The following is a 16,639-nucleotide window of genomic DNA, read 5'->3' as shown; positions in this document are numbered from 1 at the left end:
TGTGACTAGCAAAGTTGGAATGTAAGAAGCCAATGAAGAAACTTCCAGACTCTTCCTTCCTTAAGCATATACAAAATACAAAAATAGGCAGTATTCTTTCTAGATTTTAGAAGGAGCAGTAAGTTTTGTTTGATTTTGGCCAAGGGTGAGAGAGAAGTGGGTGCACAACAAATACAAAGTTGGTTTCCAATAAAGCAATGACTATTTTAATGGTCACTATTTGTATGTACTTATTCTAAAAAGACAAAAATACTACTGTGATTAAAACAATAATTGAATTTTTTGATGTTTACGTAACAGTTTTTTAAAACAACTTTTTGATGTTTACATATTAGTTTGTTTTCAAACAAATTTTACATACATAACCTTGATTTCTATTTAATTTGAATGAATTCTGCATAGGAAGAAATTTCAAAAAAGCTGATTTTTTTCAGTTTTTTTTGCAGTAATCTCAATATTTTCAAATTTAAAGTAGTCACTTTCAAAAAACATAGAGAATGATTTATAGAAATAAAACTTGATAAACCTAAGAATTAGAGGAGACTCAGAAATCATGTGCTGAATCAGTTAAATTAAATCACCTGTTGCTTATACTGAGCTTCTGCTGTAGTCAAGATAAATATTCCTTTGTTGATCCAAAAGCACAGCAGTCATAGGGATTAAACATTCTAACTACCAAAGATCATATACTTTTTAGAGAATTTTTTAAAGTACATCTGATATGTTAGAGAAATAGGACAGTTTCATCTATGTTGAAATTTTTTTAAAAACCTTTATTACACAAAACATAAAATAGATTTACTAATGGATCTTTCAGAGACATATGTAACATTTTCCCTAATATTACACAGAAAAAATATATATAGTTATGTTTATAAGTTTCCAAATATTCTGAATTCATAATAGAAATATAGTAGATGCATATACAAATTAATAAGTGAATATAATGACTATTAAAACCAACTTTGTTCATTGTTTCACAAAAAATATGTGAAACAAAACAATAAAAAGTAAAGCAAAGACATAAAAGAACAGTCTTTTTCATTCTCAGACTATAAATTATTTTACTATCTAATCTTCCATGAGAGGCCATGACTGTTTTTTATAATAGCAGTTCAATCTATATGATTTGGGGATAGAACAACAAATTCACACTCCTTTAGATTACATATGTTTATTATTATTAAAAGAAATTTGACAAAAATATCTTTAAAATGATAAATATAAAACATTAAATGGCTATTACTATTTTCTTCCTTTTTTTTTACACAGTGGCATTACATTAAAGCCCAGAAAATTTACAGAGACCATTAAAAAAAGGCATTTTGCTAACAAATAAGAAGGCAATTTAAAATAAAACCAGTGAACATCAAAATTATATTTAAGTCTAACTTGAACTCTTAAAGACAAACTATGCAATACAAAGCTATAAAATATATAAAAGCAAATCTATAATATGTTGGATGCCCTCCCTACTTTGGATGTAAGATACATTTTTTTCTGTGCTTAAATAATACAATTATTTTGCTTTATGAAAATGTGTAGGAAAACATTTTAAAAGAAAATGTGTTTTACCTCCCTATAAATGGACATATGGGCATTATGGTATAAGTCATACAAAACATGTTAATGAAACATTCCAAGTAAAATAAAGAACATATGAATTTTAATGGTTTAGATCTGACTCATCATCATCATCATCATCATCATCATCATCATCATCACTACTGCTACTGTGAGTCATACTCCACTCCCTGTAGAATTGAATTTTCTGTAAGCATGGCAAAGGAAAAAAGAAGCACAAAGGTTAGTAGAGTATGGCAAATTGCTTGAAAACATGTAAGATTATGAAATGTTCAAAGAGTGAGAATAATTTTAAAGCAGATTTTTTCAGCTATGACTCAGACTGTAATTATGGATATAATATTCCATAACTTAATAGACCTAAGACAATTCCACTAGTTGGTACAAACTCAATGTATAAATTGGTTTGATGATATCAATAAGGTATTTTGTGAATATATTAAAATTACCATTCTATTTCTCTAATAGGCAACTTTGACCAGCAGGAAACACTGTAATAATGTGCTACCTTCTAGATAGAAAGGTACACAATAAAAGAATGTATTTTATATTTAATTATTATATGAGTGTATATAATTTAGTGAATACATCTTTTTTAGAAAATAAGAAAATAACATGAGAAACATTTGAAAGTATCAAATATTTTAAGGCACCTTCATTATATCACTTACATAAAATCTAGGCAGATGAGATGGATTTTAAATCCAGTTTATGTGTCATCTAATTATTTTCCACAGTACTGGTATTTACATATTTTTAAGTGTTTGCCAATAATACACTAGAGCTTTGATTAAAAAAAAAAAAAACAAAACCCACCACCATCAAAACAACAATCCACTTTTTATACCTGTAAGAAAAAAATGCTAACTGCAACATCCCAAGGTACTTGGTGAATCCCTACAAATATTTCAGCTAATACTGTGTAAATGCTTGCTGAAAAACAAGTAATGGCTGACAAGTGCTGTGGGTTTTAGTCATTTAAATAGCTCTTTTAGTGATTAATGATGAGACTGACCTATTAAAAATAAATATGTATCTTTAAAAGTACACAGTCAAAAGTCATGTTTTTACATCTCAAAGTTTAAAGCTTCAGAAAACAATGAGAAGGTATGTACTTGTCACTAAAATCAAATTATCAACCATGAGAAATTATTGGTATCTCATGGCTTCCTTGTGGGTATCATAACGTGCACACTTATAATGAGGATATATTCCTAAACTCTCCTCAACACTCATCCTTACTTCGTACTATATTTGATTTTTAGTCTAGTAAAATGTTAGTAACTTGTTAATTGCATTCTAACAAGGGAAGGCAGGTATTGGGTAGAAATACATGTTTTGACTGTATCAGCCATAGGTGACTTCTGCAAATTTACTATCTTCCAAAGAACGATATACTGTCATTGTAGAGACTGCACAATCTGTCCATTAGAGCACAACCTCTTAATAGATAACCAGTTCTATCCCAATATACAATGATTTTGATGCTTCAAAAACATTTTAAATACAGTATAAAATCACTTAACTAAATATTGCATATTAACTCTATGGTTACATTTTTGTATATTAGAAGCCTCAGAGAAAGAGTTAGAAGTATATTTTATGCAATACTATATGCCCTGCAATAGGTAAAATACTGAAGTTTAAATCTTTACTCTGATCACATTAAATATCACAGTATTTAAAATATTAAAGCCATAAAGGAAGCTTCATATTCCAACAGTTTATTGCTACCATGAGTATCTGCAAGCCTACATAACATAATGATTCCTTGTTTGTTTTCAAACAAATGATTTAATTTAGTATTCCACCTCTAAGCCACAGAAACAACATGACACTGGTATAGCCTATATATGATTACTAGTTACCTACAGCGTAATCCAGGTTTTAAAAAGTCGAATTTACCAAGTAAGAAAGTTGTCTAAACAGATTCTAACTTCAAACTGTCTATTGTTCCAGATGCTACTTTGTATTATTAAAAGATACTGGTTTGCATGTGAACTGCTTATCAAATCCCACAAGTTTTATAAAGACTACACTAGAATAAAGCAGGAAGAGGGTCATGGCCATTTAAGCATTTTCAAAGGCAAAGCACAAGAATCCAAGAGTAATTCACAATAGCAGTGTTCCTGAGTTTTGCTTTTCCTTCTTCATGTGTAATTGGATATAAGGATTATATATCTGGTATAAAAGCTACCAGTGGTTTAATAACCCCACAACAGAAATGGTTTAATTGGTTAAGTAAGTACCACCAATGACGAGGATATATAAGGTACAAAGGCTTTCAACAAATCTAGCAAATCCAGTGCAGAACTAAGAACACCCTATAAAAAAACCAGATTCATTAAAATTCCTATTAAAAGTTACCAATACAAAAGGTTTTCTTTGTATTCAAAATACTGAAACAGCTGTACGTAGTTTGTAAATTTTAAGACTAAAATCTACTGTTGGCTTTCACTTGCAAAGTCATGCATTAACTTTTCATATCAAACTTTTTGATGCCTGTAAAAAAGAAAAAAAAATCTTATAGTAAATAAATGTACTTTAAAATCTAAGTAAATATAAGAAACTTATAAGTGGAATTAAGCAAAATAGATAAAAGCCCAAATAATTTAATATATATTAAATGGCTACTTAAAAAAAATCTAACTTGACTAAATTAATCTTAATTTATAAGATAGCTCTTAATTTACCTGTAACATTTGATTTCCAGTCCCATCCCTCAACCTGTACGGTCTGATAACTCCATCTTCATTGAAGAACCGAGGAGGTCGCAGACTCTCCACTTCAGAAGTCTCTGTAGCTCTAGAGGAAAAAATATATAACTTTATTTTAAAAATTATTCAAAAACTTGTAAATAAACTATAAAATGCAATTACTAAAAACAATCTTATTTCAGATTAAAAATATTACAACATTCTCTAATTTTAAATTGTTTTTGTAACATAAACAGTGTAAGTTCTCTAGAAAAATACAGAACTATAGAGAAGTTTAAGTCTCTAGAACTTTCTTTGTGATAATAATCACAATATTAGCAATTGTTGCTTTTTCTTTTCCTATTACGTTGTCTAGTTTCTTTAGTATAATGCTAGAAACAAAAAGGGATTGCAAGCATCCTTGTCTCATTCCTGACCCTACGGAAAGCTTCTAAGAGTTTTCTGTGAAGTATAGTTATCAGCAACTTTTTTTTTTAAAGCACCCCTTAACAAGTCAAGAAAGTTCATTGCTACTTTTAGTTTACCAACAGTTCTTTTTTGTTATTGTTTTTGAAAATCTTAAATAGGCAATGAATTTTAAATAAGAATTTCTTTTCTGGCATTGTTTTGATCACATGGTATATTTTCCTTAATCTATTAATGTTATAAATCACATTATATAGTTTTCTAATATTCAAATACTCTCACAGTCCTCACATTCTTACTGGGCTTGATGTGTATTACTGTAAACACATACCCCAATCCTGGGCAACATACACTGCTCTACAAAAAAATAAAAAAACTAGTCAGACATGGTGGTATGTAGCAGAAGTCCTAGACACTCAGAAGGCTGAGGTAGGAGGATAGTTTGAGCCCCATGCCACTGCACTCCAATCAGGATGCCAGAGTGAGACCCTGTCTAAAAACAAACAAAAAACCAAAAAACACATACCACATACAGCTAAATTGTGTATGGTAGTATTATATTTAACATTTTTGCTTATTTGGTCATAAGTGACCACTCAATTTGTCCACTCAACAAGTATCACATATTCAACAAATATTTATTAAGAGGTCCCCAACCCATGGGACTTGAACCAGTACCGGTCCATAGCCTGTTAGGAACTGAGTCGTGCAGCAAGAGGTGAGTAGTGGCGAGCAAGCTTCACTGCCTGAGCTCCACCTCCTGTCATATCAGCAGCGGCATCAGATTCTCATAAGAAGGCGAACCCTATTGTCAACTGCACATGCAAGGGATCTAGGTAGCACACTCCTTATGAGAATATAACTAAAGCCTGATGATCTGAGGTGGAACAGTTCCATCCTGAAATTATCCCTCCTGTCTGGTCTGTGGAAAAATTGTCTTCCATGAAACCAGACCTTGATGCCTAAAAGGCTGGGGACTGCTAACATAATGTATACACATGCATGGGCATATACATATGAATAAATTCTCCAACTGAAAACAGAATAGGGCCGGGTGTGGTGGCTCATGTCTGTAATCCCAGCACTTTGGGAGCCCGAGGCGGGTGGATCATGAGGTCAGGAGTTCGAGATCAGCCTGGCCAATATGGTGAAACCCTGTCTCTACTAAAAATACAAAAATTAGCCGGGCGTGGCGGCATGTGCATGTAGTCCCAGTACTTGGGAGGCTGAGGCAGAAGAATCACTTGAACCTGGGAGGTGGAGGTTGCAGTGAGCCGAGATCATGCCACTGCACTCCAGCCTGGGCGACACAGCGAGACTCCATCTCAAAAAATAAATAAATACATAAGTAAAAAAATAAAAACAGAATAGATAAAAAAAAATATGATCTAACAATATACTATCCACAGGAGACCTGATTTAGAGTCAAAGACACAAACTGGTTGCAACTAAAAAGGAGAAAATATATGCAAAGTGAACAGTAACTAAAAGAAAGCTAAAGTGGCCATGCTAATGTCAGAAAAAAACAGCCTTTAAAAAAATTCTTATTAGACACAAAGAAGGGCATTTTATAAGGAAAAAAGGGTCAATCCATCAAAAAGATAAAAAATTATAAACATATAAGCAGCTAATAAAAGAAGCCCCAAATACACAAAACAAAAACTAAGAATTTAAAAGACAAAAAGGCAATACCACCATAATAGTTGAAGATTTCAGCAACCTACTTTCAAAAATGGATACCAACTAGATAAAAGATCAGCAAGGAAAAAAGAGAACTTGAATAACACTATAATCCACTAGACCTAACAGATATCTATAGAACGTTCAAACCAACAACAACAGAATATATATTCTTCTCAAGTGCAACGGAACATTATTCAGTATTAGCTACCTATTAGGTCATAAAACATGTCTCAATAATATAAAATTAGTGTTTGCTTCTTGGCCTTTTGGCTAACATTGAATGTAAATATAAAACCACTGAAAATAGGCCAGGCGTGGCGGCTCATGCCTGTAATCCCAGCACTTTGTGAGGCCGAGGTGGTCAGATCACTTGAGGTCAGGAGTTCAAGACAAGCCTGGCCAACATGGTGAAACCCCATCTCTACTAAAAATACAAAAATGGCCGGGCGTGGTGGCTCATTCCTGTAATCCCAGCACTTTGGGAGGCCAAGGCGGGCGGATCACCTGAGGTCGGAAGTTCGAGATCAGCCTGACCAACATGGAGAAACCCTGTCTCTACTAAAAATACAAAATTAGCCGGGTGTGGTGGCACATGCCTGTAATCCCAGTTACTAGGGAGGCTGAGGCAGGAGAATCGCTTGAACTTGGGAGGCGGAGGTTGCGGTGAGCTGAGATAGCACCATTGCACTCCAGCCTGGGCAACAAGAGTGAAACTCTGTCTCAAAAAAAAAAAAAAAAAAAAAAAAATTAGCTGGGTATGGTGGTGTGTGCCTGTAATCCCAGCTACTCAGGAGGCTGAGGCAGGAGAATCTCTTGAACCTGGGAGGCAGAGGTTGCAGTAAGCCAAAATCACGCCACTGCTCCAGCCTGGGTGACAAGAGTGAGACTCTATCTCAAAAAAAAAAAAAAAAAAAAAAAAAAAAAGGACTGAAAATATACAAGTATGATACCTGACCACATGGAAGAAAACTAGAAATGTGTAAATAAGAGAAATTTATGAAATTTACAAGTGTGTGGAAATTAAAACATAGAAGCATAAATAACAAAATGTCAAAGAAAAAAATCACAAGAGAAATTCACTACTTTGAAACAAATAAAAGCAAAAATACAACACACCAAAACTTATAAGATGCAGCAAAGACAGTGCTCAGAGGGAAATTTATAGATGTGAATGTCTACATTAAAAAAGAAGGTCTGAAATCAATAATATAACTTCACAAGTTGAGAAAGTAGAAAAAGCAAACTAAACCCAAAGCTAGCAGAAGGAAGAAAATAATAAAAATTAGAGCAGAGATAAAAGAAATAGAGAATAGAAAAAATAGAATCAATGAAACTAAAAACTGGTTCTTTGAAAAGGACAACAAAAATGACAAGCCATCACTAAACTGACCAAGAAAAAAAAGAAGACCCAAATTATGAATAACAGGAATTAAAGAGGGAACACTACTACCAATCTTATGGAAACAAAAAATAATTATAAGGGAATACTAGGAATAAATACTATATAAGGGAAAAATAATTATATGAGAATACTAGTAAATATTTACTATGATCAATAAATATATATCAACAAATTAGAACATCTAGATGAATTGAACAAATTCCTATAAAAACTACTGACAATGACTCAAGAAACAGCCTAACTAGACCTTTACCAAGTAAAGAGAGTGAATTTGTCATTTTAAAACTCACCAGAAATAAAAGTAAGAATCAGACGGTTTCACTGATCAATTCTCCAAATTTTTTTTTAAATTAACATCAATGCTCCACAAAGTCTTCCAAAAATTTGAAGAGGAGGGAACACTTCCTAAATCATTCTGTGAGGACCATATTACCCTGATACCCATACCAGGCAAAGACATCACAAGAAAACCACAGACCAATATCCTTTATAAATATACACGCAAAAATCCTCAACAAAATACTATCAAACCAAATCCAGTAAAATATAAAAACGATTACACATTATGTCCAAATGGGATTTATCCCAGGTATGCAATATTAGTTTAAGATCTGACTCAATTAATGTAATATACTACATTAACGAAACAAAGGAAAAACCAACTATCAACTTAATTATACAGAAAAAGCATTTCATAAAATCTAACATGTTTTCATGATAAAGACACAAAAACCTATAGCTAACATCACACTTAATGGTGAACATCTGAAAGCTTTCCCCCTAAGATTAAAAGCAATATAGGCATGTCTATTCTCTCAGCACTTCTACTTCACATTGTACTAGAGGTTCTAGCCAGGACAACTAGGCAAGAAAAAAAGCATCCAGATCAGAAAGGAAGAAGTAAAGTTACCTCAGTTCTCAGATGATATACTCTTACATATAGAAAACCCAAAAGAATCCACAAAACCATTAGAGCTAATAAACAAGTTCAGTAAGATTGCAGAAACTCAAATATAAAGAAAAACAGTTGTATTCAACACACCAGCAATAAACAATCCAACAATAAAATTGAGAAAACAATTCCATTTAAAACAGCATCAAAAATACTTAGGAATAAGTTTTTAAAAAGAAGTATAAGACTCATACATTACAAACTATAAAACATTATTGAAAGCAATTAAGAAGACCTAAATAAATGGAAAGACGTTGCATTTTCACGGGTTAAAAGATAATACTGTTAAGATGGCTACACTCCCCAAATTGAACTACAGATTCAATGCCATCTGCATCAAAATCCTAGCTACCTTTTTTGTAGAAACTGACAAACTGACCCTAAAATTTTTTAGGTAACTTAATGACCATTTCTTTTTAGCCTCCTTTTCTGGGTCTTCCTCATTTCCCCAACTTCTAAGAGTTGGTGTGCCTGAAAGCCAAGTCCTTGGACCTTATTTTTCTCTTTTCAGTCTCATTCCCTTGGTGATCTCATCCAATCTCATGGTTTCAAATACCTTATTATAGGCTCACAAATCTTGAATTTTTACCTCTAGCTTGGACCTTTCTCTATACTTCAAACTCCTCTACTCAGCAATGACGTGATGTCTCCATTTGGATGTCTAAGAGATATTTTAAGCTTAATATATTCAAAAGGAAATGTCTAATACCCTTTCCCTAAAAAGAATGACAACCTCACCCTTCCAGTACTACACATAAAAACTTTAGAATTATTCTTCACGATTCTCTTTCTTTCATATCCTGCATCCAATTTATCAACTAATGCTATTGCCACTATCTTTAAAATACATGCAGGACATAATCTCTAGTACTCTAATAGTCGAATCACCATTGTCACTCACTTGGATTACTGCAAAAGCCTTTTAAGTGTTGTTTCTGCCCTAATCCCCTGTGGTTACGCCTCAACGCAGCAGCCAGCTCACATCATTTCTCTGGCTTGAAACCTTTTAATGGCCTCTCATCTTAAGCAAAAGCCTAAGTCCTTACAGGGGCTTGCCGAGTTCTACGTGACGTGATTCCCCGCATGTTCCCTGGTAACATCTTTTTCAACTTTCCCCGTTCCTCACTCTACTCCAGGCAAACTAGTCTTGCTGTTTCTCAAATAGGCCAAGCACATTCTTGCATCAGGGCTTTTTAACTGCTGTTCCTTCTGCCTGGGACATTCTTCTCACATGGCTCACCCTTTACTTCTTACAGGTCTCTCCTCAAATATAATCTCATGAGTTAAGCATCCCTGATCACTGAATATGTAAAATAGCAACCCTCCTCCCTACCATTTTGCATCTCCTTACCTCCTTTAATCTGCTTTATTTTTCTTCATGGCATTTTTCACCATTTAGCATATCATATATTTATCAGTTACTTATTTTTGTCTATTACTCTCCCACTAGAATGTAAGCTGTATGAACACAGGACCATTGCCAATTGTGTTCATTGCTGGTCCCTCAAGTGATTAGAGAAGTGTCTAGATCATAGACAATGCTCCCTAAAATGTGCTGAATAATTATTTATGTTTGTATTAGGTAGCTTGTTAACTCTATTCAGATAATCTATTTACTTACTTTTATTTTGTCTTCCTGATCTATCAATTATTGAGAAAAATATTAAGTTCTTCCACCTTTGTTGTACATTTGAAAAGTTCTTACAGTTTTGTCAAGTTGTGCTTTTAAAAATTAAGGCTATTTTATGAACTGAGTAGAAGTTTGAAATTGTTACTATCTTCCTACTTAGTTCTTTTTATCATTACCTAATTACCTTATTTATCACAAATAATGCTTTTATTGCCTTAATGTCTGTTTCATCTAATATTAGTAAATACATCCTCTTTACAAATAGGACAATATTTAACGCCAATCATTCTCTCCCCAAATTGCATTTTATTATGTTTTAATAATGCTTCCAATGTTGCTTTCATGTAGCTCAATTAGATTTATCCAGTTTATATTTTTACCTTTGAATCTTGTAACCCATTCCTCCTTTTACTTTCAGTGTCTTTTTTCACAGGTACATCCTTCAATAGTTCTTAGTCTTTACTATTTTTTCTAAAAATGTCTCATTGTGCCCTCAATCCCTAAAGGTAATATAGCTGGGTACAGAATTATAAGGTTTTAGATAAACAGAAGGTAATTCTAGCAGCTTTTGAAAGAAGCCTTTATATGTTTCAAATTCCTTACGTTTCATTGACTTTTGAGCTTCTCTGATGACTACGACTCAACACATTATATTTATGAAACTTAAAGTTACAGGTAGAGGAGAATGATTCCTTTTTCCCCCATCTTAATTCTAAATGCCGAAACCAGAAACACCCAATTATGGTAACCAGTATGAAATACTGGCTTAAGAGGAATAGCTCATATGATGACAATACATATCCCTATAGAGCAGAAAGCAAGAGAAAACACAAAGGAAAAAGATTAGGAAGACAGCCACCCACCTAACTTTCTAAGACAGGTCTAATTAACATTAATTTTATCATCTGTTATATGTGTTACAAATTTCTAAGACACAGGTAACAATAAAGAAACTACTAAATTTCACCCTTACACTAAATTTAATTTGGAGTAAAAAACAATGTGTATCAAAATTACCTGCATAAAGGAAGAGAAAGGGAATGCATATACACTAGTACCCACTTATCCACGGTTCTGCTTTCTGCAGTGTCAGTTATCCACAGTCAACTGTGGTCCAAAAATATTAAATGGAAAATTCCAGAAATAAACAATCCCTACATTTTAAATTGCATGCCATTCTGAGTAGTATGATAAAATTTCTTGCCACCCTGCTTTGTCCTTCCTGGGATATGAATCATCCCTCTGTCCAGCATATCCATGCTTTATACATCACCAGTCCATTAGTGACATAGTAGCTGTCTCAGTTATCATCCTGACTATTGCAGTATTACAGTGCTTGTGTTCAAGTAACGTTTATTTTACTTTCATTACAGTATATTGTTATAATTGTCTTATTTTATTATTATTGTTAATCTCTTACTGAGCCTAATTTAAAATTAAACTTCATCACGGATATGTATGTACAGGAGAAAACACAGTATATATAGGGCTCAGTACTGTCCAAGGTTTCAGGCATCCACTGCAGATCCCTGCAGATCAAGAGGGACTACTATAACAACTTATAACAAAATAAGATAATAAAGGAAGGGTGAAGACAAACTGAGTTTGAACCAAGAAATACAAAATGCCATTCTTCATTTCATAAAAAGGATACAGATTATATTTGCTAATTTTATAATTGATATATAGCATTAATGTATTTAAACTAAGATAACTGAAAAGCTTGCTTAACTTGCCAAACTGCTCCTGCAAGCCTGCTAGGAATGAATGAAAAATAAAGGGGAACTTCATAAAGTTGAAACAATGCGATGGCAGCAACTTAAAAAATACCAAAATGAGTTTTTTGGCTGCATAAATGTCTTCTTTTGAGAAGTGTCTGTTCATGTCCTTCGCCCACTTTTTGATGGGGTTGTTTGTTTTTTTCTTGTAAATTTGTTTGAGTTCATTGTAGATTCTGGATATTAGCCCTTTGTCAGATGAGTAGGTTGCGAAAATTTTCTCCCATTTTTGTAGGTTGCCTGTTCACTCTGATGGTAGTTTCTTTTGCTGTGCAGAAGCTCTTTAGTTTAATTAGATCCCATTTGTCAATTTTGGCTTTTGTTGCCATTGCTTTTGGTGTTTTGGACATGAAGTCCTTGCCCATGCCTATGTCCTGAATGGTAATGCCTAGGTTTTCTTCTAGGGTTTTTATGGTTTTAGGTCTAATGTTTAAGTCTTTAATCCATCTTGAATTGATTTTTGTATAAGGTGTAAGGAAGGGATCCAGTTTCAGCTTTCTACATATGGCTAGCCAGTTTTCCCAGCACCATTTATTAAATAGGGAATCCTTTCCCCATTGCTTGTTTTTCTCAGGTTTGTCAAAGATCAGATAGTTGTAGATATGCGGCGTTATTTCTGAGGGCTCTGTTCTGTTCCATTGATCTATATCTCTGTTTTGGTACCAGTACCATGCTGTTTTGGTTACTGTAGCCTTGTAGTATAGTTTGAAGTCAGGTAGTGTGATGCCTCCAGCTTCGTTCTTTTGGCTTAGGATTGCCTTGGCGATGCGGGCTCTTTTTTGGTTCCATATGAACTTTAAAGTAGTTTTTTCCAATTCTGTGAAGAAAGTCATTGGTAGCTTTATGGGGATGGCACTGAATCTGTAAATTACCTTGGGCAGTATGGCCATTTTCACGATACTGATTCTTCCTACCCATGAGCATGGAATGTTCTTCCATTTGTTTGTATCCTCTTTTATTTCCTTGAGCAGTGGTTTGTAGTTCTCCTTGAAGAGGTCCTTCACATCCCTTGTAAGTTGGATTCCTAGGTATTTTATTCTCTTTGAAGCAATTGTGAATGGGAGTTCACTTATGATTTGGCTCTCTGTTTGTCTGTTGTTGGTGTATAAGAATGCTTGTGATTTTTGTACATTGATTTTGTATCCTAAGACTTTGCTGAAGTTGCTTATTAGCTTAAGGAGATTTTGGGCTGAGACAGTGGGGTTTTCTAGATATACAATCATGTCGTCTGCAAACAGGGACAATTTGACTTCCTCTTTTCCTAACTGAATACCCTTTATTTCCTTCTCCTGCCTAATTGCCCTGGCCAGAACTTCCGACACTATGTTGAATAGGAGTGGTGAGAGAGGGCATCCCTGTCTTGTGCCAGTTTTCAAAGGGAATGCTTCCAGTTTTTGCCCATTTAGTATGATATTGGCTGTGGGTTTGTCATAGATAGCTCTTATTATTTTGAAATACGTCCCATCAATACCTAATTTATTGAGAGTTTTTAGCATGAAGGGTTGTTGAATTTTGTCAAAAATGCTAATAATCACTGGCCATCCGAGAAATGCAAATCAAAACCACAATGAGATACCATCTCACACCAGTTAGAATGGCAATCATTAAAAAGTCAGGAAACAACAGGTGCTGGAGAGGATGTGGAGAAATAGGAACACTTTTACACTGTTGGTGGGACTGTAAACTAGTTCAATCATTGTGGAAGTCAGTGTGGTGATTCCTCAGGGATCTAGAACTGGAAATACCATTTGACCCAGCCATCCCATTACTGGGTATATACCCAAAGGACTATAAATCATGCTGCTATAAAGACACATGCACACGTATGTTTATTGTGGCATTATTCACAATAGCAAAGACTTGGAACCAACCCAAATGTCCAACAACGATAGACTGGATTAAGAAAATGTGGCACATATACACCATGGAATACTATGCAGCCATAAAAAATGATGAGTTCATGTCCTTTGTAGGGACATGGATGAAATTGGAAATCATCATTCTCAGTAAACTATCGCAAGAACAAAAAACCAAACACCGCATATTCTCACTCATAGGTGGGAACTCAACAATGAGATCACATGGACACAGGAAGGGGAATATCACACTCTGGGGGCTGTGGTGGGGTGGGGGGAGGGGGGAGGGATAGCACTGGGAGATATATCTAATGCTAGATGACGAGTTAGTGGGTGCAGCGCACCAGCATGGCACATGTATACATATGTAACTAACCTGCGCAATGTGCGCATGTACCCTAAAACTTAAAGTATAATAAAAAATATATATATATATCAAAATGAATTAGGAAGACCATATGCAACCTGCCATATTGTAGTGCTGGTAACTGCTATGGTTTGAATGTGTCCCTCCAAGAGCATGTGTTGGAAACTTTATCCCCAGCCAGGAGGTGGGGCCTAATTAGAGGTAATTAGGCCATGAGGATCTGCCCCCATGAATGCATTAATACTGTTGCTGTAGGAGTGGGTTCCTTATAAAAGGGTGACTTTGGTTCCCTTTTTTCTTCTCTTGCCCTCTTTTTGTCCTTCTGCCATGGGATGACACCGCAAAAAGGCCCTAGCCAGATGTTGCCTCTCAATCTTGGACTTCTTAACTTTCAGAACCGTGAGCCAATAAATTTCTGTTCATTATAAATTACCCAGTCTGTGGTATTATGTGGTATGTTATAGCAGCACAAAACAAAGACAATAACTAAATGCCTGAAGCCAAAGAGCAGATAAATTCCATTTCTCATGGCTTAAGCATTTTAACTCATATCTTACACCAAAGAGGATTTACCTTTTTATTCCCTGAAATGTACTGCTAGCCATGTCTATGATGCCTCCAGTTGGCCTTGCTACCGCTCCTACTAAACCTTTCCCAACACCTTTAAAGAAACCAGCTGCTCCTCCTTTTTGAGCTCCTGGAAAGAAAAAAGAGTTTTTGACAATTGCATCCAAGAATGAAAACAGAATCAACTTAGAAAGACTCGCAAAGGAACTACTATACTTGCCTTTGATTGGTTTTGTAACAATTCCTGTTATGCCACTAACAAATCCCTGGAAGGAAAACACAACTGAAAATTTACAATACTTTTTTATGATGCCTAGAAGAACCAAGTTTGGATTATGCAAAAAATACAGAGTTCTGCTTTTTATATAGCATAAGAATTAACAGATCTCCTAAGTATTTTATTTAAACAGAATGTTTTTAGAGGCTACTGACATGTTTTATATGCTACCACCCACTGCTCTTAAAATATCCAAATAATAATTTAAGGAGTGAGAATCATGTCTATTTCCTTATTCGCAAATGTAGGTTTGTTTAAAAGATATTTCCCAAAATCTTCACAACCCTGTGAAATTTCTTACAGAAACTAAGCCTTTTCCTCCACGAGTGATGCCTTCTCTAAAACCAGCTGGTTGCTTATTCATGGCTTCTCTTCTCTTCTGTTGGTAGTCTTCATCCATGGTCATAGCTGCTACCCCCTTAGCCATAGCACCGGTGATTTTGGAGGCAGCACCAGCCAATCCACCTGACAGAAATTATCTTTAGTAAAAGTAATGATGCCATTACTTTCTAGCACAAAAATATTTGGTAGATATTCTGTTTCTTACCAACAGCTCCACCAACTAGTGCCTTAAGTCCTAGTGCCATTCCTTCCACAAACTCTTCAGGACCCTGGATGGCTCCCTAAAGGGCCAAATAGTAAATAAATGAGTGAGTGAGTTATATTCACTTTTAAAGATGAGCTTACGGATATATACGACGAAAGAGGTAGTAACAAAAATGGATAATGTTGTCCCAGAGGAAGTAATATCAGCAAAAAGTTTCACATTAAAAGAATTCCTAGGGATATTTCTGGATGCTGAAAGTGTGAAGGATATAATGTTAGACGCTGACCCTTAGAAAGGAGTACGACAACTCACCAAAGTACAGAAAGGTGCTTGGTCCATATTGTAAGTTTATGAGCAAAATGCAAGCACAGTTCAAACTACTCTTGATAAGTCTTTAATAAAAATTTCAAATAAACACTTTAAAATTCTTAATGCTTTTAATGTTTTTAATTACAGTGTGCAAAATTAATGTTAACTTTACTTTATTTTTTATTTCCCTATACATTTATAAGTGGAAGTAGGAGTCTTTTTGGGAAAAAGTTTTAAAGGACATAGAACAATCATAATTTTTCCCACTGATTTTTAAGATTGCTTGGCCAGGTGTCAGTTTGCATGATTATTTTTATAGTTCCATACTACTGTGCAAAGCAAGATGTGGTGATCTTCTTTCTACTTTATCCACCTTTTATATTCCAAGAGAACACTTACAATTCAGCGTAGCTTAACAAAATCTTAAGTTTAAATTTTGAGGAAAAGGGTAAAAATGTCCCCCAAAACCTCTTACCATTGTTTGCTGCAAAATGATGTCCTTTTGTGTGTGTTCCAAAATCTGTTTGCACTTATTAACTCAACTTAAGAATAGAAAAGTATTATC

General features: G+C 34.4%; 1 protein-coding gene across 3 annotated transcripts in view; it reads right to left on the bottom strand.

The window, feature by feature from the left end:
- The window catches only part of VPS13A (vacuolar protein sorting 13 homolog A), a 243,845-nt gene that overhangs the window by 34,861 nt on the left and 192,345 nt on the right, over positions 1-16,639 (bottom strand). Inside the window, exons 64-69 of one of the 3 annotated variants that reach the window (XM_003811459.7) lie at positions 15,766-15,841; positions 15,520-15,683; positions 15,162-15,207; positions 14,948-15,071; positions 4,278-4,389; positions 1,649-4,086 (exon numbers count right to left, since the gene is read on the bottom strand). In XM_003811459.7, the coding sequence (XP_003811507.3) occupies positions 4,066-4,086; positions 4,278-4,389; positions 14,948-15,071; positions 15,162-15,207; positions 15,520-15,683; positions 15,766-15,841 (543 nt within the window). In that variant the 3' untranslated portion in view covers positions 1,649-4,065. Of the gene's footprint in view, positions 1-1,648; positions 4,087-4,277; positions 4,390-14,947; positions 15,072-15,161; positions 15,208-15,519; positions 15,684-15,765; positions 15,842-16,639 lie in introns of those variants that run through there. The other 2 variants (XM_003811458.6, XM_003811456.7) reach the window with 2 other exon arrangements.

The sequence above is a fragment of the Pan paniscus genome, chromosome 11 (assembly GCF_029289425.2).
Source record: "Pan paniscus chromosome 11, NHGRI_mPanPan1-v2.0_pri, whole genome shotgun sequence".
Classification (NCBI taxonomy): Eukaryota; Metazoa; Chordata; class Mammalia; order Primates; family Hominidae; genus Pan; species Pan paniscus.
Note: the sequence above shows the minus strand (reverse complement) of the source record. Positions and strands in the feature narration are given on the sequence as shown.